Consider the following 20,715-nt stretch of genomic DNA (forward strand, 5'->3'; position numbering starts at 1 on the left):
TCTTTTCTTATGTTGAAAAAAGCCTTGGCAATATAAAATGTAAAATTTCACAAAGAAAATGAACAAAGAATGTGAAACCTTACTTGTCTTTTTTCTTTACGGCTAATTATAATTTCGATTACGCGGTAATGTTTGGATCAGTGAACTTTGTCTTTTCTTTCATATGTTAAACAAGGGCAAAACATTATATCGTTTAATTAATTCAGTAAAATTCTAACGTCGCACGGACTCGCAGTGGAAGAGAAACTGAATGATCAATATAAAAATACTTACTTGAACATGTCTTCGCATCATTATTTAACATTCCATTTGAACATTTACAAAACGGTTCTCCATTTATGTCTGTGTAACAGATATCCTGGCAACCATTATTATGCCCAAAGCATTTGTTCATCCTGCAATTCTCACTGTCGTCTGCAACCGCAATGATCCCCATTGGCGAATATCTAACATTGTGACGAATGACTGTTATATCGCTGCCGTCATACTTATTTGCTCGCATGACCGCTCTTTTCTGCCAGTCTGTCCAGAACAGATATGTGTCGTACACAGCCAAGCTAAAGGGATGTGACGATTCTAACCGCAAGATTACCTGGAATATTTTATTCTGACCGGCATGACTTTGTTAATGTATCATAAAAGAATAATATAATGAATATTACAGTCGTATTTTACATTCGACAATGTCCAAAGAATCGCTTGCAATTTATATACGTTGTTCAAAGATAAAAGGCAAAAGGCAGAATTGAACATACAACATACCCCGTTTCTTCAATACAGGCATATAACGTTTCAGAAATATTTGATTTTGTTTTTAAACACGATACCATTGTAATGATGGCCATAAGTTTTTTGTTTGGTTTTACGTTGCACCAACACAATAGCGGTCATATGACAAGTCTTCGAGCATTATTTGAAGAGGAATACCTCAGGTACCCCTTCTTGTATTACTAGTATTTTAGACACATAATTATGGACAACTGAGTTGAACCACCGATGTTCCGAATAGCTCCCTCACATGCAAGAATCAAAAGTCACTGTCGGGATTCGAACCTTCAACGGTACGGGGCAAATGGTTTGAGGTATCTAAATATAAACTAAAGAGTACACTATAATAACGATTCCACTACCAGAGATATGTTTATATACGAATGAAAACTATTTAAGGTATTAGCTCTATTCCAAAGGTATTTTCAAAGTGCAAATTCGTGCTTGAAAAATTGCACGGAGCAGCGCATGAAGTCTGTAAAGTCGCCATATGAATCGCACAAGTGACTAGAAATACAGAATAAGAACACTGTTTCATTCACATATAAATGTACAAATGTTTGTTAAGTAAATTAAAAAACGCACAACTCTGTTTAAACCATCCATGTCACATCTCTCAATAGTGTCCGTCCCTGCGTCCGTCCAGTATAGATTCTTCGATAAATGATCAATAACAATGCCATTCGGGTACTTAATGTCCGTGGTGACAATATCTTGAACATCTCTTCCCGTGATATCTGAACGCTGAATGCTGGCGTTGTCCTCTCTCCAGTTTGTCCAGTAAATCATCCTCGAATCAAAAGTCAAGACAGTATGTTTAATATGTCTTGGATAATTAAATCAAATAAAGAAATTATACTCCTCATTCATCAGGATATTCATCTGATTATACGGTGTTGAAGCTTTGGAGATTCACCAAAATGTCTGAATGTAAGTAGGGTGAACCAATGGACGGAAAATACCGGAGAACCACGAAATATTCCCTATTTTGCACCAGAAGCTTTTAGAAAATTATAATGAAATATGTATTTTTAAATCTTTGAAATTATAATTAATATTTATGTATTTAGAACGAAAAGGATGAAAAGATTGCTTAAATTTCTTGGTACATGTGTGTATATACAACTCCATTTTTAAATTCTTTATGGAATGTGACCTTAATACAAAATTATGACTACATCTACAAAATTTTAATTTCGCACTGAATTTTCTTTATTCAGCTTTATATCATATTTGACTATTTAAAGAATAGCTCTTACTTCAAGCAAGTATCCACTACTATTCCTCTGGGTCTATCTTCTTTTTCAAGTTGCACGATAATCTCGGGCTCATATGATTTCTTTCTCAACGCGTCATTAACGTTGACCTTGCCGATACACGTGTTTGTATAGCTCGTGAAGTAGATGTCACCATTTGTTCTCTCAAATGATAAGTCTTCAATTAACGCTAAACCTATAAAAATCATAACTGTTTATCAGAAATTTGACAAAAAGCAATATAAAATAAGTACTGAAATAAACTTGATAATCATTAAAGCAGCACGCTAACTTTCAGGAAAATTTTGAAATTTGAATGTATAATATTGTAAAATAACCAAAAGGAAGCAATTTACACATTATCAATGGCACTTAAAACACACGTAAATTACCAAAAATATGGTCATAATATGCATAAGTGCCCTTATTGCGTTAGTAACGCTGTAAATACTGAGAATCCAGTCATTACCCGCACATAACATGTAAAATATAATTTGAATCTTGAATCATTACACTTTTCTTAAAATCGTAGTACATATTTCTCAAGACTGCTTTTATTGAAATATTTTGACTTTTCTGGAGGCATGCAGCTTTAGATAACTAACGACAGCTAACGAAACTTTAGAAAATGCTGATATATAATATATGTAAAAATATAGATAAATAGAACCCTAAAGAACGACAAAACGGCAAAATTGAAAATGCCGCAGGCTCTGTTTGATTTAGCTTGTTCATGGACAGTACTGAAAAGTGCAAGCTACTGTCCATGTCCCCTAGTACCGCCTTGAACAGTATTCAACATTTAAACATGTAATGATGAAATTTTAAATTTAGAAACATCGGCAGATGTATACATACGGCGGTGATCATGGAAGATTACTATTTTTATTATTTATCTAAATGGTACCAAAGTTATTCAAAATAACACATAAGGCGAATGTATTTCTGCTGTTTCAGGACTTCGGTCACAGTCATTGCAAAGCAAACAAAGCCATAATTAGACTTAAACATAGGTTATTACACTACTAATACATCAAGTAATAATAAATCAAGTACCACAGTATAAGTTCGTTCTAAATGTAGCTTGCAGCTAATTTATGCCGTGCACTTATTATTTCGTATGGTGGAACGACAGGCAAAAGGTTGGGAAAAGAAAACATTGGCCATTGTCCATCAGTCATTGACCTCAGATCGCGAAAAGATTTCCAGATATTAGTTATTCTAAGCTTTTTACGAAAAAAAAAATACCTTCGGCAATTTTGAAGATTTTTGTACCATCAAAAGACACTGCCATAACTGTGTTCGAGTCTGGTTCTATATTCGAATAGAATATGCGTTGATTCCTGTAGTCGAACGTAAGTCCAACGATCCTTCGCATGTAGGTGTCATTTTTTATTGTAAACAGAACAGGGTCTTCATCACTCGCAGCAAACATATCTATACCTTCCAGATGAGAGGAGGTGCTGAACAAGAGGAATTCTGTAATATATCTTGACTGTGTGATTTATCAGACATTTTATAAAAATCCTTATACATTTTAAAGCTATGCTGGACGATTTGCGTAAATTTTGAAAGTGCTTTCCTGGAGGATCTGTTTAATTAGGTTCCAATTAGAATTATTTAGTAAGAGAAAGAGCATCGAAACACGAACGAGGCTATCTGATTTGTACAAGGGGGGCGTAGCCCCCGATTATTAATCAGATTGCCAAGTGTTTTGACGTTCTTTCTCTTTTGTATCATAGTAACATAAAACACTTCCTTTTCAGAATTAACCGGAGAATACAATAACGAGATTAAATATATATTTCTGTCGCTTTCCTTCTGCCGTCACATAGTACCAAAGAGCATATGGCATGCTCTGTGGTAATAACTGCATCGTTAAGCACGTGCATGTTATTACTAACCGCTATTTTCACAAGCCAAATCTGAACAAGAAAGAACAAACTGCATCGATAAACGGTTCGCCTTCTAACAATCAGATTAGCTTCATGTTTCAGATCTCTTTCTATTACTTATTCATAAATCATATGATATAATATCTAGTCTGTATCCTGGCCCAAAGCATGTTAAAGCATTTAGCATTTCGCCAAATCTGGAATTAATTATTGCAAAGGATCAAACCCCAACCTTTTAAGATTTATATATAACATAACTAATTGATGACCTGGCATTACTTGTTCTTCAATCGTTCGAACTAGATTTTTTTTTTGCAAAATGCACAATAAGCAGTGATTTGGCAAAGGAAACTTCTTTTGGTATTTGTAATTTTCTGTTAAGTGGCAGTAATAATAGTAATTCGTACTAGGTGCTGATTGTGCCGGTGTCTTGAACTCATCTGACGGGACGCTTTGAGGGCTCGCTCCGTATGTATTAAACGCAATAACGCGCAGCCTATATTTGGTTTCCGGTTTCAAATTCCTCAAGTTCAGATCTACCCAGGTGTCTGTACCAATTTTCTTGACAGTTGTCCATTGACAGGAATCTGTTGAATACAAAAATATACATGCTATAAGTACGAATATGAATATGAATAGTGCTACAAATGTATTAATTTCAGTAATAAATTACTTTACTATAGATACTAACAAAATTGTCAAATTATGCTTCAAGCGTAGAGTCAGGCCTTCATGCATATCTTTGCAAGGTGATCAGATATTTAAAGCTGTATCTAAGCCAAAACATTTCAAGAAAACCAAACTGGAGACAAATATGCTAATACTTAAAGATTCGAATAATAAGTAACATGTTATTTGCGAATAATGACTGATTTTGCTGTATTTATCACCATATTTCTACTGCACCACTAACCCATTTTGGGCTATCTTTTCATTTTTTTTCGTAATTTACATGGATTGTAAGTGCCGATGGCAATGTGTAAATTACTTTCTTTGTTCACTTCTCAATATTTTAGTTTTAAATGACTTTTCAAAATGTTCATGAAAGTTAGTATGAACCTGGAGGCATGTTGCTTTGACTGTTTTGAAATATTTAGTTTATTTTTTTATTGCTCATTATAGACTTATCCAACTTCCAAGTACACCATGTCCCTTTTGGACGCGAATTCCTATTTAAGATATTCGGTCAGATACAAGTACATGTATTAAAACATCGCACTAACACGCTTCCTGTGCTTGAATTTCATGTCTAGTTATTGACAGTTGACCTTTAGAACCAGATCTCCATTCCAGAATAGTCTACGTCTTTTTTCATCCATGTTGAACGTCAAATGATGCGGGGCTTCAGGCGACCCTTGAACAAATGATAATTAAATGATTCCAAAAAAATGGTCAGTTAGTCAGAACAAGACAATCAACTTAAAGGAACTCCAAAGAGGTTTAAAAGTCTAAAATATAAAATATGAATTTCTTACATAGATCAGCTGGGACACTTAAAACAGAACGATATGCTAAAATTAATTTAAAAACATACTCAGAAATAAACTGATAATCGTATTTTTGCGCTATTCTAAGCCCAGATTAAGTAAAAAGCGTTGCAACGCTTTTCATTTTTTTTTTATCTATTTCACACTTAGAATGATTATTTTGAAAGAACGGAGAGAGAGAATGATCTGAAATTTTGCACACAAGTTATTGCTCGAAACCTTTATCAAATGGAACATAAATCTCAAAACATTATTTTCATTCCCGTCATGTAAAAACCTCAGTTGAGTCCCTTTAACGATAAAAAGTCAACAATAGCCTTTTTATATTTAAATTTTGAGAACTTTATATTAGAACATATATGTAATATATAAACCAAATAACTACATATGAATAGCAGTTTTTATAGTCACAAAAAGTATGGCATCAAGTAAGGTCAATAAAAAAGAGTAACTGGAAATGCGCAAGGAAAATATTGCTCCGGCATTGTATAAAATTTACCTGGTTGTGGCCCTAGGATTAAAGTCTTCACTATCCCCTGTCCCTGGCCAATGGAATTTGTTGCTGATACACTAAATACGAAGGTGGCATTCTCACGTAAATTTTTGATATTTTTCATATATGAGTCACCTGGTACTTCTAGGTTTGTCACGTGACTTTCACCTTTCAAGTACGAATATTCGTTATTATAATATAATCATATCATTTTATACCATTTATTTTATTGTTATAATAAGAAATACAATTCATTGTGTTTCGCGAATCTAACCAAAACATTGTACTTTTTATTCGCTTATTTAGAAATGCTGAACAGGAAAACATTTTATTTGTCTACATTTTGTTTGTTTGCCCGCATGAACAACTGGTTCAAAATACTTCAGCAAAGGTCAAGAAGATTGGTAGTTTTGTGAAACATTAAAAACTATTTGGAAATAATCATCATCATCATTTTAATCATTCATCATCATCATCATCATCATCATCATCATCATCATCATCATCATCATCATCATCATCATCATCATCATCATCATCATCATCATCATCATCATCATCACAATCATCATCATCATCATCATCATCATCATCATCATCATCATCATCATCATCATCATCATCACAATCATCATCATCATCATCATCATCATCATCATCATCATCATCATCATCATCATCATCATCATCATCATCATCATCATCATCATCATCATCATCATCATCATCATCATCATCATCATCATCATCATCATCATCACAATCATCATCATCATCATCATCATCATCATCATCATCACAATCATCATCCTCATCATCATCATCATTATCATCATCATCACCACCACAATCATCACACTCCTCCTCATCATCATTATCATCAGCAGCAGCAGCAGCAGCACTACTCCTGACTTTATCATCAGTACGTACGTGCAGAATTTTGTTCTTGATAGGTCAGTTTGTATTTGATGATTATGCCGTTAGGTTGTAAAGTAGGCTCCCACTGCATGTCCAGTGATGTATATGTCACATTCCGAAATGTTAGTGAAACAGGTTTTCCTGGTACTGAAATTTTAATCATAAAGGTTATATGTCCATGATATTGTTTTAAATGACTTGGGTTGAATAAGTTTAGAGAGAGCTGTAGAGGAATATTAAGCCTATGAAGGCTCTGTAGTATAAAGATATTTGATAGGTTATATGGCCTGATCGATAATCTGTATATAGTAAATGACCGTGCTTATTTCAGCACACAACGCGTATAAGTTATGAATAAATGTAGAGGAATGGGCAATAACTTAAGCAATTATAAGATAACACTACAAAATTGTATCATCCCTTACGTGCCTTGCATTGTTTAGTATATACAATTTTATTTTAGTTCGATTGTGTCTGAAGGTATAAGCTTATTGAAACTCTCTCGAATCCGTTCCTGAAATTAACCAGTACTAAGCACTAAGCAATGAGTATAAAGATTCTTGATCATGGAAAACAACGGTTAGCAATCTGACGATTTTGACGTCAGCCGACGCGCCCATTAGAACGAATCCAATGGGGGACGAATTCTGACCTTAAGTCGTCATGATAACGACTCGATCGGTATATCTTTTTAATTATATCTAATGGAACTGAAAAACGTCTCTGTTAGCTTACGGAATTAATAAAGCAAAATCAATGCTACAGTGGAGTGCGTGTATATAGAGCAATAATGGTATAAATCTGTAGTCAAACCATGTGTTTAAATGTAACGTATATACCTTCTTCTTCAAGAGACAATTCTTGTTCTAATAACAAAACTATTTCACTTACCGTCCTCTAAAGTTGTCTCAAATATGACATCGCTATTTGGTCCCTCGCCTGCACGGTTTATTGCTTGAATCCTTATAGAATACTCAGTGTAAATGTCAAGGTTAACAATGTCTACAGTAAGGTCCTCTGTGGTAACCTGATTGGCCGAACTTTCAGGGTCATATCTTCTCCAATACGAAATCTGCAATGAAGAATAGATATAAAAATGAATTCATGATATTTTCTCTGCCCTTTTGTTGTCAAAATGATAATTTAATATGATAGCCACAGAGATAAAAAAAACTGTAATAAAAACGTGCAGAAATTCATACAGACATATGATGTTTTGAAAAAAATTACAGATTTATACCCGATACTCCGAGAGATCTCCGTTCTGTGATTCCTGTGATGGCGGCAGCCATGTCACATGTATGTCTGTTGGCGACACAGCTGTGGTTTCAATATTCACCGGAGCAGCCGATGGTGCTATAATTGTATGGGAATAAATGTGTTAAGTAATCTAAATTACTATTGAAAGTTTAAGATAAATACTTACGTTAAATAAAAACTTGATTATATGTCATTGCATTGTGTCAAAGGCAGTTTCCGATAGCACTTTTATAACATTATGAGAGTTTTAAATTGTAATATTTTCATAATTAATTATCTTTGGTTTCCTTTCGTTAAAGCAATTTTCCATTGCATAAGCATGGAGATTATTTGAAACTCTTTTGAAGAAAATTGTGTTAATACAATATGATGAAAAAAGGTCTGATGTTATAAAGAAATTCTTCAAGCTCAACTAAGAACTCAGGTATTTGATTAGTCAAAACTGCAACTGAATGTTCATTTACAAATAAAAATCCTGAAATCTTAGGATTTGAAATAGAAGTCAGAAAAAAATCTTATAATCTGAGGGCAAGCTTGTGATGCGAGTGGGTAATTGAAAACACAACCTATATGAGCCGCGTCACGACAAAACCAACATAGTGCGTTTGCGACCAGCATGGATCCAGACCAGCCTGCGCATCTGCGCAGTCTGATCAGGATCCATGCTGTTCGCTTACCAACTCTATAACAAGTAGAGAAACCGATAGCGAACAGTATGGATACTGATCAGACTGCGCGGATGCGCAGGCTGGTCTGGATCCATGCTGGTCGCAAACGCACTATGTTGGTTTTGTCGTGACATAGCCCATATGCTTTTAAAGAATAATAAACATTTAAAGATTTTACAGTCAAATATAATCTTTATATATATAATCTGACATAAAATCAACACAAGTTACACATACCTGCTTCTCCAACAAAAACAGTAATTATTTCACTAGCAGGTCCAGATTCGATTGCGTTAAATGCCTTTACTTTGAACACATAGTAAACAAATTTTGTAAGATTGTGTATATTTTCCTCATGGTTGTCTTTAGAAACTCTTAGTTCGACATAATCGTTGTCTTCTAGTGCTTTATACATCAACACATACCCAAGCAATTCTCCATTCAAGGTTCTAGACCTGGGTTGCTAAATTAAAGTACTAGTTTTAGATTACAAAAATTGATATACTTTTCTTAATCTTGAAATTGAAAACTTGTGTGAAGAAAAAAGTGCTAAAATGACACTTGTTCGTTTTGAAAGAGAAAAGCTATCGAATACTGAAGAGAAAATGTTTTCAGTGGCTTAATCTTAAAATGAGTTTTACGAAAAGAAGAAAAAGATAAATACAAGTTATAATTTTAAAATAATTAAATACTTTAAGGGAAATATCACAAAGCATTTATTAAATGTGTCAGTCGGCTAGTTTTATAATAAAAAGGACAACTTGCTAGAAGTTCACTTGTAGAAAACAGAATTTACCTCCCAACTGACTTTCACCGATGTGCTCGTGAGCCGTTCCACAGAAACATATTGTGGAGCTCCCTCTGGATCTATAAATAGTAACAACAAATTTTCATAAAGATAAGTTCTTTCTTTTATTTTTCGTTTCTGTTTTTTTTGCCTGTTTGGTGAGAATTTAAGATTTACTGTTAAAATAACTTTTGTCTTTATATAAAATCAGAAATTTAACCAAATTTATTGTGAATACATATTCAATAAAAATAATAATAATAATAAAGAAATAACAATAAATGAAATGTATTACGACGACGACGACAACAATAACAACAACAACAACAAATGAGGAGAAGAGAAGAAAAAAAAAAATAACATCAAATTTATAATACATCTTCGTTAAAAATAACAAAGAAGCCAACCAACGACACATGACAGATAATGGTGATAAAAGCTGAACTTTTCTAATTAAAAAACATGAAAACCAACACAACTTACAATCTTCTTGTGTAAACACAAACATAGATTCTTCACTAAATGGACTGGTTCCAATGTCATTAGATGCAGCAATTCTGAACGCATACATTGTATCGGGACGCAGTCTGAAAGTCATAATAAATCATTCACATTTTTGACACAAAATCGCTATAAATAATTCCATAAAATAGTAAATTAAAGATTTTTAAAAAAAAAACGGAGTGATGATATATAGAGAATATTACGCTTGTGTCTGATATTACAAAATTTATCAAACAAGGCTAAGAAAAAAAGAACGGTGAGGCTAAACCGAACCCTTCATTTTTTTCGTGCCGAGCCTGAAAATTTTTATAATATCAGACACTTGCTTGGTTATTTTATTTATCAGGTGTAGCGCCGGTATATGTCCAAACGTCGAAAAATGTCCAAACGACGATAAATGTCCAAAAATTGACGATAAATGTCTCAATCGCCGATAAATGTCCAAAACTCCTTTAACGATAAATATCCAAAAATTAACGAAAAATGTCGCAACAAATTAGGTGCTCATAAATGTCCAAATCGGTTAACGATAAATGTCTCAACTTTTCATGTAAATTGCACTTATTTCTATGATCAACAGTAATGCATCAGCCAATTATAAAGGTTTCCATAGATATTAAAAGTACCGATTTAAGTAGCGTTCTCACCAGCATCCCGGCAAAGCCCAGGACCACCCCAGACGATCCGGGATGAAAATATTGTTGCAGTCTTAATAACCCCGGTAGCACTACGGCGATACCCAATTTCCATACTTATAACAACCAGGATAAACTCCGGGCCATCCATGTAGAGTCCAGTTGAAACTACGGATAATGCAGATAGTAAGTGGACGACGGATGACCTAACACGATATTCAAACGCTGTAAAGTCTTCGATCAAAGAGATCATAAAAGCTTAGATCCATGCTAGCACAGCCCCGGATGATGTCGGCAGAGTCCCGTATGATCCCGGCAGAGCCCGGTACGGTCAGATAGAGTGCCGACAATCACCGGTAGAGCCCCGGCAGAGCCCTTGATCATCCCGGACGTTGCCGACAGAGTTACGGACGTACCCCGGTCGTTCCTGGATCACCCGACCGACCACCGGGACTCTAGCGGGATGCTTGTGAGATTGTTAAAAAAGTTTAAAAAATGTATTTGAAAATAAGTTGATTGTTGGATACAGTCTATCTCCCTTACTATTAAAAGGGGGAAAAATAAGTTAAACCGAGGTGCATTGTACTGGTACTTTACACCGGGCACTTAAAAGAACCAGGGTCGCCTCTGGAACGGGGCGTCTTCTGTACCATGCACTATCCCCCGAAAAATAATATACTAACAATCTTCAGGACGTTGGTCATATGGGCAACCGGTACCAACGATAAAAAAAGTCAAATAAAATAAGTTATTATGCCCCCCTTCGAAGAAGTGGGGGTATATTGCTTTGCCCATGTCGGTCGGTCGGTCGGTCGGTCCGTAGACCATGCCATTTCCGCTCAATAACTAGACAATGCTTTGGCTGATTGTCCTCATATTTGGTATGACTAGTATAGATGACTCTATTGATTTTGGGGTCAGTAGGTCAAAGGTAAAGGTCACAGTGACCTCACCATGAAAAGCTTGTTTTTAGAAGATATTTTGTGTGTAACATTGTCTCATTGACAACTACAGGGTTTACTCATTTCATGGACCCATGGGTCATATTGGTTCTGCCCCATGGCAATGATATACATGTATTCCATAACAAATTTACTATGCATTTTTATACACATTTAAAAATCTAATGTTATAATATTAAATTGGCTGTGTTTAGAGGGGCATACATGTTTTACAAACATATCTTGTTAACATCTGCATTGCGCTACTCTACACTTATAGCTATATTCAGTGTCGTCACTCGAACTCAACCTCCACTCAAACTCGAGGAAGGCTTCTTTAAGGACGAATTGAGGACGCCTTGGTCAAGGTGAACTCAAGTGTAGAATTGGTATTCATATTTGAAAGTCTTCCTCGACTTACCCGAGGAAGGTTTGAGTAGCAAATCACCCGTAAAATCACTGTTATAGGTGGTCTGTTCAATAAAATATACAATAATTACATAATTCATTATGTATATCAATTGAATTTCAAGATAAGTATTGATTTGAAAGTATCATAAATATGAATTTGGTACAGACATCATTTGTACATGTACTTTTGAAAATGATTTGCAGAATAAAACGTTTGAGCAAGTGGTCTGTGTACAATAATAATTCATCTATATTTAAATTATATTCTTGCTTCTACCATCAAATTGCTGAAGTCTATCGACAGAATTAATTTATTTTACGTTTTTTTGAAAATGTATTAATGTATTGAGTTATTTTCACGACTAAAGCGCAGTGAACACTAATATAACTTGAAAATGTGAAACATTTTGGACAGAAAAAGAGGTATGCTTATTTCTACCATATTCATTTATTCAGTTGATGCACATAAACTAATAATTTTCTAAACAGTTGATGAATTTGTCTTTACGTACAAAAATGGTTGTTACTATAAGATTGGTACTTTTGAATATTCATAGAATTGTGTCTTGAAATCTCTTCTGATGATGCTTCAACGTCAACGACACTGGGATGCACAGGGATACATTTCACCTGATATAATGCAGGATGTGCCGAATGTTGTAAGCGTGAGACGACTTTTGCTGAATTTTGGTCGGTTCAGTGGCCTAATATTAGAAATCCGCAAAATTATAAGAGAATCTAGATGGGCCAATGCTTGATTGCACCTTCGGTTATGTACTGATGCCCTTTGTTGGTACGAGATTGCAGATATATGGTACAAAAGACCGTAAGAAATAGCATCAGTACATTACCGAAGTTGCAACCAAGACATAACCAAGTGTAAACCAGTTAATATATGTGTAAAAACAGTTTGAAGATGAAAATATTCATTGACAAATTGTGATAATTTCAAAATAACGTTTGTCGAATGGAGAAGAAATGTTAAAAGTTTTTGTCAACAGATTAAAATAAATATTACACAGTATTCGAATAGTAACATTATAATTGCTATATGATGGTGTCATTTAAACATTTATATTATTATACCTATATATAATATATCCTTCAATGTAAAACTCCCATGTGGGCTACAATGTGTTCTGATCGAATATCACCCTCCTAGAATATATTCCCCGGGGAATATGTCTTATATCACCTTTGAGCACAAAACTCTTACATAACTCATTCATAAAGCGATAATGCCTTAGTACCCAGTTAGCATAATATTATTTATTTCCTAGTCTGTCTGTCTGTCTGTCTGTCTGTTTCTTGTTTTTATCTATATACAATGTACATTATACTATTTTTGTGTATATCGAACATTTACAGATCAAAATCGCTATAACTGTGAAGTGATGATCTGTATTTTCTTTCAGGCAAAGACTGCTGACCTAAGAGTTTTTTTCCGGTATAATAAAATAAATTACACATGGCTGTCGGGGTGATAGAGGATATTGCCAACCCTTGAACTGGCATATTACCCTCGGCTGCGCCTCGATGTAATATACCAGTTCTCGTGTTGACAATATCCTCTATCACCCCGACAGTCATGTGTTATTTATATATTATTATACCTCAATATATCCTTCAATGTAAAACTCCCATAGGCCTACAATGTGTTCTGATCGAATATCACCCTCCTAGAATATATTCCCCGGGGAATATTTCTTATATCACCCTGGGGTACATAACTCTTACATAACTCTGTATTGATAAAAACGATAATGCTTTAGTAACCAGTTAGCATAATGCAAAATGACAGCCATGTGTTATTTATATAATATTGTTAAGTTAATATTTGACATATAAGTAATTTATAAATGCACATGTTTGTATCCAACCAGCACAGCAAGAAAACATACTATTACGTCAAGTGTCTATTACGGTGGCACAGATGTGACACATGGGTGTCTTTATTTATCTTGTTCACACGAGATATTATCTTGTTCCCACGAGATATTATCTTGTTCCCACGAAATAATTATTTTGTTCCCACAAGATAATATCTTGTTCCCACGAAATAATTATCATGTTCCCACGACATAATTATAGCCAATCAGAAGCTGTAAAATGGTAATATAGCAGTTACTTCCCCTTATTTAGTTGAACATTTACTTGATTATATATACATTATATTCATGTATAACCATGTAGGTTGATCTTGAAAGTGCCACACTGTAGGGACATACAAAACATTAACTACCAATTACTGGTGTTTAATAGTGCATACCCTCATCTGGTGACGCATTTGCGTGCAAACTGATCTGGGTCGACACTGGAGGGATACGTGTAAGTAGCCTTTCAAAACTCTGTATTTATAAGGCCATGGCCCGGCAGTGGCGTTCAGTCCACCACGCGCGAATGAGTAATAATCAAATACAAATGTCTTAAATCAATGTAGCATGAGAAGGACCGTCTTCGCAGCACTTTTAAAAGAGAAAAGTCACAAAACCCATTTAACACGTGTTGCGTATATGCTTATAACGACCATTGTCGAACCATATCCCCCGACAAGCAAATGCGTCATCCTGTCAAGGTCTGCACTGTTCGCTGTTGAATCAGTAGGTCAGATTTTAACTGTCAAAGCAGTTAACCCCTTGATTAGCTCTCATGGTTTAACAGGTTTTTACTGCTTTGTTTGCCAGATAGAGTTGCATATTTTTCTTAACTTTTGACCACTTGACAGTAAAGGAATATGCAACTCTGTCCACGCCCCTATACCGTTCACAAACTTTCGGGACGGACACTTAGACACTCGGACGGACAATGGCAACGTTATATGGGGCACAAAAATATTGAAGAACACAAACAATGCTAAAACGTATTGCTTCGGTGAGTTAAGAAGGCACATGTCCCCCGCGCCCCATCCGGATCTGCAACTGGCCATGCACAATAATGTATGATACATTTTACGTCGGGGGTAAACCAGAGGGTAAAATCACGGGTTAGTTGGATAGACTGTTACAGTATCCAATACAATAAATTTCAAATAACATATGAAAAGTTGAGACATTTATCGTTAACCGATTTGGACATTTATGAGCACCTAATTTGTTGCGACATTTTTCGTTAATTTTTGGACATTTATCGTTAAAGGAGTTTTGGACATTTATCGGCGATTGAGACATTTATCGTCAATTTTTGGACATTTATCGTCGTTTGGACATTTTTCGACGTTTGGACATATATCGGCGCTACATCATGTTTGCAATTTTAATATGTTTAAATTTCAAATGAAACAAAATTCTTCTAAATGTTATTTTTATTATTGCAAAATATTTACTGGTATGTAATAAACCTTAAAATACAATATTGTGAAATCCATTTTGTTATGTAATCTGGAATCACCTACCCTTTCTTTCCTGTTATCAAATAATGAAACACAAACCCTTTTACTTCATATGTTTCTTGAGGGGATAAGATTGGTTCCAAAACATTGTTCCAAATATCGTCATTCAGGCTTTTGTATTGTACCGTGAAGTTCCGGATAGGAGTATAACGGTCAATAGTCGGATACCAGTATATAGTCACTGATCTGGCTTTCGTCGGCGGATTCTGAACATATGGTCGACCTTGCCGCGGAGGCACATCTACAAAACAATGGTTATATATATGGAATTTACAACAGTGAATCATTTTAAAGAATTTGAATAGACCAAGCCTGAAAAAACATTATCTTTTCATTTGGAAATAAAACTTACTATCAACATTATTAGTGGCTGAAATTATAATTGTCCGATGAAATTGGTCCATTTTTGAAATAAATTCTTTGGTACATTTAGTTTATTCAATCTGCAACAACTTGTCTTTTAATACTATCTTTATATAAATAGTCAAAACATATTTTCAACCGCTAAGTAGGTTAGTGTGATTTAAGTCAGCATTAATTCCATTAGATATGTCGTCAGGCTGCACCGGGCCAGACATATTTAGTGTTGCTGACTAACAAACACTAAACCTATACTTTATTACAGCATTTCTATCGCTGTATTCCAGATTGTTCATATTGCTGAACAATATACGTCGTATTTTTTCATCCATCAATTTTTCTTTTGAAATCTTGGAATCTTACAATTCACTTAGCTTATAAAACCACCTGGAAAGTTATAAAAAGTACAAGTCATATTCTCTGCTTAATATTCTTAAGAATGTAACAAACGATGTTGAGAAAGTTCAGATAATACTCACCTCTATAGATAACATCAGTGAAGATTTGAAGGGACACAGCCTCTCCCCAGCCAACATGACTTTCAGCTGTCAACCGGAAGTCATACAAAGCGCCTCTATAAAGATCACGAGCAGTGAAATTTGTATCTAAGGAACTAATATATGAATTGGTTATATACTCATCATCGCTGTCACTTATTTTATACTCTAGTCTGTATCCTAGAATAAAAGATATGTGTCTTTGTTTTTGACAATTTCTTATCATCAGTTTCTGATGAAATTCAAGAATTGTAGCAATATTTATTTATTTATTAAATTTGCATGACGAATAGATATACATCATTTTAAATTTCAAAAACAAAAACCTTCTGTATCGAGATATTCAAATGGAACATGAAAACTTGAATCATTAAAATATTTTGAGAGGCGGCCAATAGACAGTTTTTCAGTACTGGAAGTGGTATATCAGGTTATCACCAAATTGTGTCTGATTATTTCAAAAAAAAAATACAGTGCGTGTTATTAAAGATTCAAACGCCCGGCGTCATTTCATATATACTCCAACAGCGATTTGTAAATAAAACTTAGAAATGCACAAAGGTATATTTTTTGTTAATTTCATCGGCCATGTAAGCGTTTACTTCATTACCAAAACAGTTTATTTATCTTTTTATATAAACTAAACAACCACTTACCACTCACCACTGTGGGTTCGAATCCCGACAGGGACTAGCTTAGGGAACGTCGGTGGTTCTACTAAAGGTGCCAGTTCGAGCCTAAGGGCATCTTTGGTCTCCCACCACTAGTAAAGCTGGAAAGTCGCCATATGACCCATATTGTGTCGGTGCGACGTAAGACCCAATCAAAATCAAAATATAAACTGAACAGACTACCTTAGACATACCTGTTGGTATTCCTCGAATATCTAGTGGTGGCTGCCACTCAATTGTGACCTCGTAGTATGACACTGCCGGGAACCAAACACTGCTTGGTGGCCCTGGTACTGCGTAATTAAAACATGCAGCCACCATATTAATAATGAAACACTACTTCATTTATTTTCGTATAGAAATATACATTGAACATTTTATGTTGTAAGTTTAAAGGTGGATAACGATTAAGCAAGTGTTAAGAATCTGGAATGGACGGACGGATACCTTGAGGAAGATGAAAACAAAATCAAATGATTGAAAGTAACAGACTTGGGTTTTATAGGTTTTGTTCATGGGAGCTAGTGGAAAGTGCTACATCTTGCACACCCCATAGCACCGGCAAAAAGAATGTTTGAACACTAGCTTTATAATGTGTCAGCAATGTGTTTTAATGTAAATAAGTCTGTTGTAGTGAAATTTACCGTCAGCCATTGTTTTCACAACAATTTCTGGGGTACTCAGCTCTCCATCTCCCATCTTTGTGTAAGCCAACACTCGAACTTCGTATAGTACAAACTTTTGAAGGTTTTCTACAATAACATGGCGGGTGGTTCGACCAGGTGCATCTTTGAACTCGGAACTGATATTTCTTAGTGGTGATTTATACTCAACCTGTAGTTTATTGTAATACATAAGATATTAAACACTTGAACTAAATACTTGAACACATCTTATCTAACACATGTGTAATTAAATACTTATGTTTTTATTCAATAATCAAACTATTTTTATTTCTTTAAACATACACTTATCTTATTAAACCACTATATACTATGACGTTTGTTTTATAATGCAATCGAGGTTGGACTGTATTTATCTATCTTTTCATCATTTAGACATGTATGATTGACTTACATTATGTTTATATTGGAATCACTATACCCAAGGTTAGAATAAAATAAATGTTCTGTTCTATATACGTCAACTTTCTGTGCAATACAGTTTGTAAACGTGGTAGAGCTTTGTGTAAATAAAACTCGTTTTTCACATAAAAATTATTAAGAAATTAACCATCCCAAAATGTGGACGATGTAATTTGACTCGATGAAGAGAAATAGATACTTACACGAAATAACGTAAAAGGAATAATTTCTTAATGAAAATCCGCCCTTATATGTAAAATATAACATTGTCTTGCAGGAGATTATAACAAAATTTACCATACTTTATCTTACACCTTAATATGGAATAAATTTAGAATGATTGGTAATGACATAGAGGGTATTTGTTTAGTTCAGTGTAAGATCGGAATATATTTCACAGAGTGAGCACCAAAAGGTATATAGTATGAACTTTTGATGTTCACAAGGTGAAATATATTTCTATCTTACACTAAACTAAACAAATTTTCTTTTTATTATATGCAAAGAAACGTTTTAAAAAGACATTAAAACCTAATACTGAATGAAAAGCGCGCCAAATAATAATACAACGTGACGTCATTTACGACGTCACGTCATTAAGTTGGTACCCAGTTCTGTGCACGCTGGTATTTCACTGAAACAACGTAAGGGGCTTAAATTCAAAAACAGTGAAATTATCAAAGTGGTAATTTCACTGTTTCAAACAGTGAAATTACCAGTTTTTATATCACTGATATATTTCAATAAACCACCGAAAAGCATGTAATAAATAGAGGATATTTGTTTAGTTCAGTGTAAGATCGGAATATATTTCACCGAGTGAGCACCAAAAGGTATATTTCACGAGTGGCGCAGCCACGAGTGAAATATGAACTTTTGGTGTTCACAAGGTGAAATATATTTCGATCTTACACTAAACTAAGCAAATTTTCTTTTTATTATATGCAAAGAAACGTTTTAAAAAGACATTAAACCTAATACTGAATGAAAAGCGCGCCAAATAATAATACAACGTGACGTCATTTACGACGTCACGTCATTAAGTTGGTACCCAGTTCTGTGCACGCTGGTATTTCACTGAAACAATGTAAGGGGCTTAAATTCAAAAACAGTGAAATTATCAAAGTTTTTATATCACTGATATATTTCAATAAACCACCGAAAAGCATGTAATAAAAGTTTTTAATGCAAACTGATTTTTCTAATATTTTTTTCCCCTTTGATTAAGATATTTTCAATTTGAATAAAACAATTTACCTTAAAGCCTAAAATAATGCCATGTTGATGTAATATTGGCACATCGTCCCAAGATACATTCACGCTAGTTGACGATAATGCTATGGCGTCTACGTTCTCTGGTCCCTTACTCGGTACTGTATGAATAATAACAAGAAACAATATTTATTTTCAAATGATTTTTCCGTGCAAAGTATCAAGCCATTCTTGGGATTGAGCTAAGCCTTAGTTAGAATAGAATGGTAATAGTTTTATTATTACGACCGAAGGTTTTACAAAAAGGAAGACAAAGTTTTTGTTCATCAGCTTGAATATAATTAGACATTTTCTGACAAAATTATACAAATGATTTTCAATACAGTCCATCAAAAACACTTCACTTAGAAATAGATGCAAGTTTTTTCGAAAACCGCCTTTGTGAAAATTATCCTCTTTATAACTTAGTTACATAATAATAAACATCCATAAAATAACATTTGTTTTATTTCATTTAATCATTGCACGAATGTTCTACAAAACGCTATTTTAAAAGTCTAACCTGACTCCATTGTCCAAGCTAATATTTCTGTACTTTTCCTACTATAGCCAACATCATTATACGCTATCATTGTTATTTCATATTGCGTCCATTCTCGTAGACCTGCTATTATAACACCGTCCTCTCTTATATCATAATCTATATCTATGGTCTGCAATAGATAGCTATAATATAATATATGATAAACAAGGCGGCGTTTAACGAACGCAACCCCCATACGACCCAGCAACAAGAACCAGCGGCAAGGAGCCCTGGAGGACCTCAAAAAAATAGGACAGGCCGCAACAAATAATAAGGCTGGCACAATATTTTTTACATTTTATACTATAATTTACAATAGTCCTTTCTGATTCATAATGTCGACTCTTTCTTTTAAGATAGTAGATCTACCATTTGTTTTATATATGTATCAAATATCATACCAAATCACAAAAAAAGTTTTAAGCATATCATGAAAATATAGATGTAGAAACTGTTTACAAATTCTAGAACAATATCGTAATTTTCCAGCAACCTGAACATTTTCAGTGGTATTCTCTCAGCTTGGGAGGGAAAATAAAGTATCCTTTTGGGAAATCCATTTTCCCAAACACTCTCAGACAAAGGCCCGAAAAAAGAAAAGTTCAAAGAAAACAATTGAGTTGGTAAAAGTTTCGAGGAAAAAATATTTTTAAAAAATTTTTTGTTTTTAGGATTTTTAAACCCTAATAAGAATAGACCCCAGGTTTTACTTTCTAATAATTTACATAGCACTAATCTGGTAGCGAGATGGGTAAGGAAGTAAATCAATAGATAGACCTCTCTTCTGACCTTTTATTTGAATAACAAATGATTTCATCTCACACATTGACACGCATTCTTTTGTTGTGGTAAAATTCTTGTAATCGACTTGTCTGATAATTCAAATTGAACCGATT

The 20,715-nt window shown here is 34.3% G+C and overlaps 1 protein-coding gene across 1 annotated transcript; it reads right to left on the minus strand.

The window, feature by feature from the left end:
- Window positions 1-3,355: 3,355 nt before the first annotated feature.
- Window positions 3,356-20,326, minus strand: LOC132752044 (protein sidekick-2-like). Its single transcript, XM_060742316.1, has 17 exons — window positions 20,313-20,326; window positions 19,799-19,949; window positions 19,282-19,397; window positions 17,584-17,773; window positions 17,134-17,232; window positions 16,251-16,448; window positions 15,451-15,652; window positions 10,016-10,119; window positions 9,542-9,612; window positions 8,983-9,208; window positions 8,058-8,173; window positions 7,709-7,889; window positions 6,830-6,964; window positions 5,906-6,067; window positions 5,143-5,273; window positions 4,327-4,506; window positions 3,356-3,487 (listed from the first exon to the last, which is right to left on the minus strand). Exons 2-15 carry the CDS (start codon window positions 19,866-19,868, stop codon window positions 5,173-5,175), a joined length of 1,971 nt encoding a protein of 656 aa, XP_060598299.1. The 5' UTR covers window positions 19,869-19,949; window positions 20,313-20,326; the 3' UTR covers window positions 3,356-3,487; window positions 4,327-4,506; window positions 5,143-5,172.
- Between the last annotated feature and the right edge of the window lie 389 nt (window positions 20,327-20,715).

This window comes from Ruditapes philippinarum, unplaced genomic scaffold (genome assembly GCF_026571515.1).
Source record: "Ruditapes philippinarum isolate M1 unplaced genomic scaffold, ASM2657151v2 ctg2080_1_1_1_1, whole genome shotgun sequence".
NCBI classification, from domain to species: domain Eukaryota; kingdom Metazoa; phylum Mollusca; class Bivalvia; order Venerida; family Veneridae; genus Ruditapes; species Ruditapes philippinarum.

Coding starts and splice junctions, on each gene's coding strand:
- LOC132752044 (XM_060742316.1), bottom strand. CDS start 19,868: ATGATAGCGTATAATGATGTTGGCTATAGTAGGAAAAGTACAGAAATA. Junction 15,653..16,250: donor CACTGATGTTATCTATAGAG/GTGAGTATTATC, acceptor ATTGTTTTGTAG/ATGTGCCTCCGCGGCAAGGT. Junction 6,068..6,829: donor TCAAGAACAAAATTCTGCAC/GTACGTACTGAT, acceptor CGTACTTGAAAG/GTGAAAGTCACGTGACAAAC.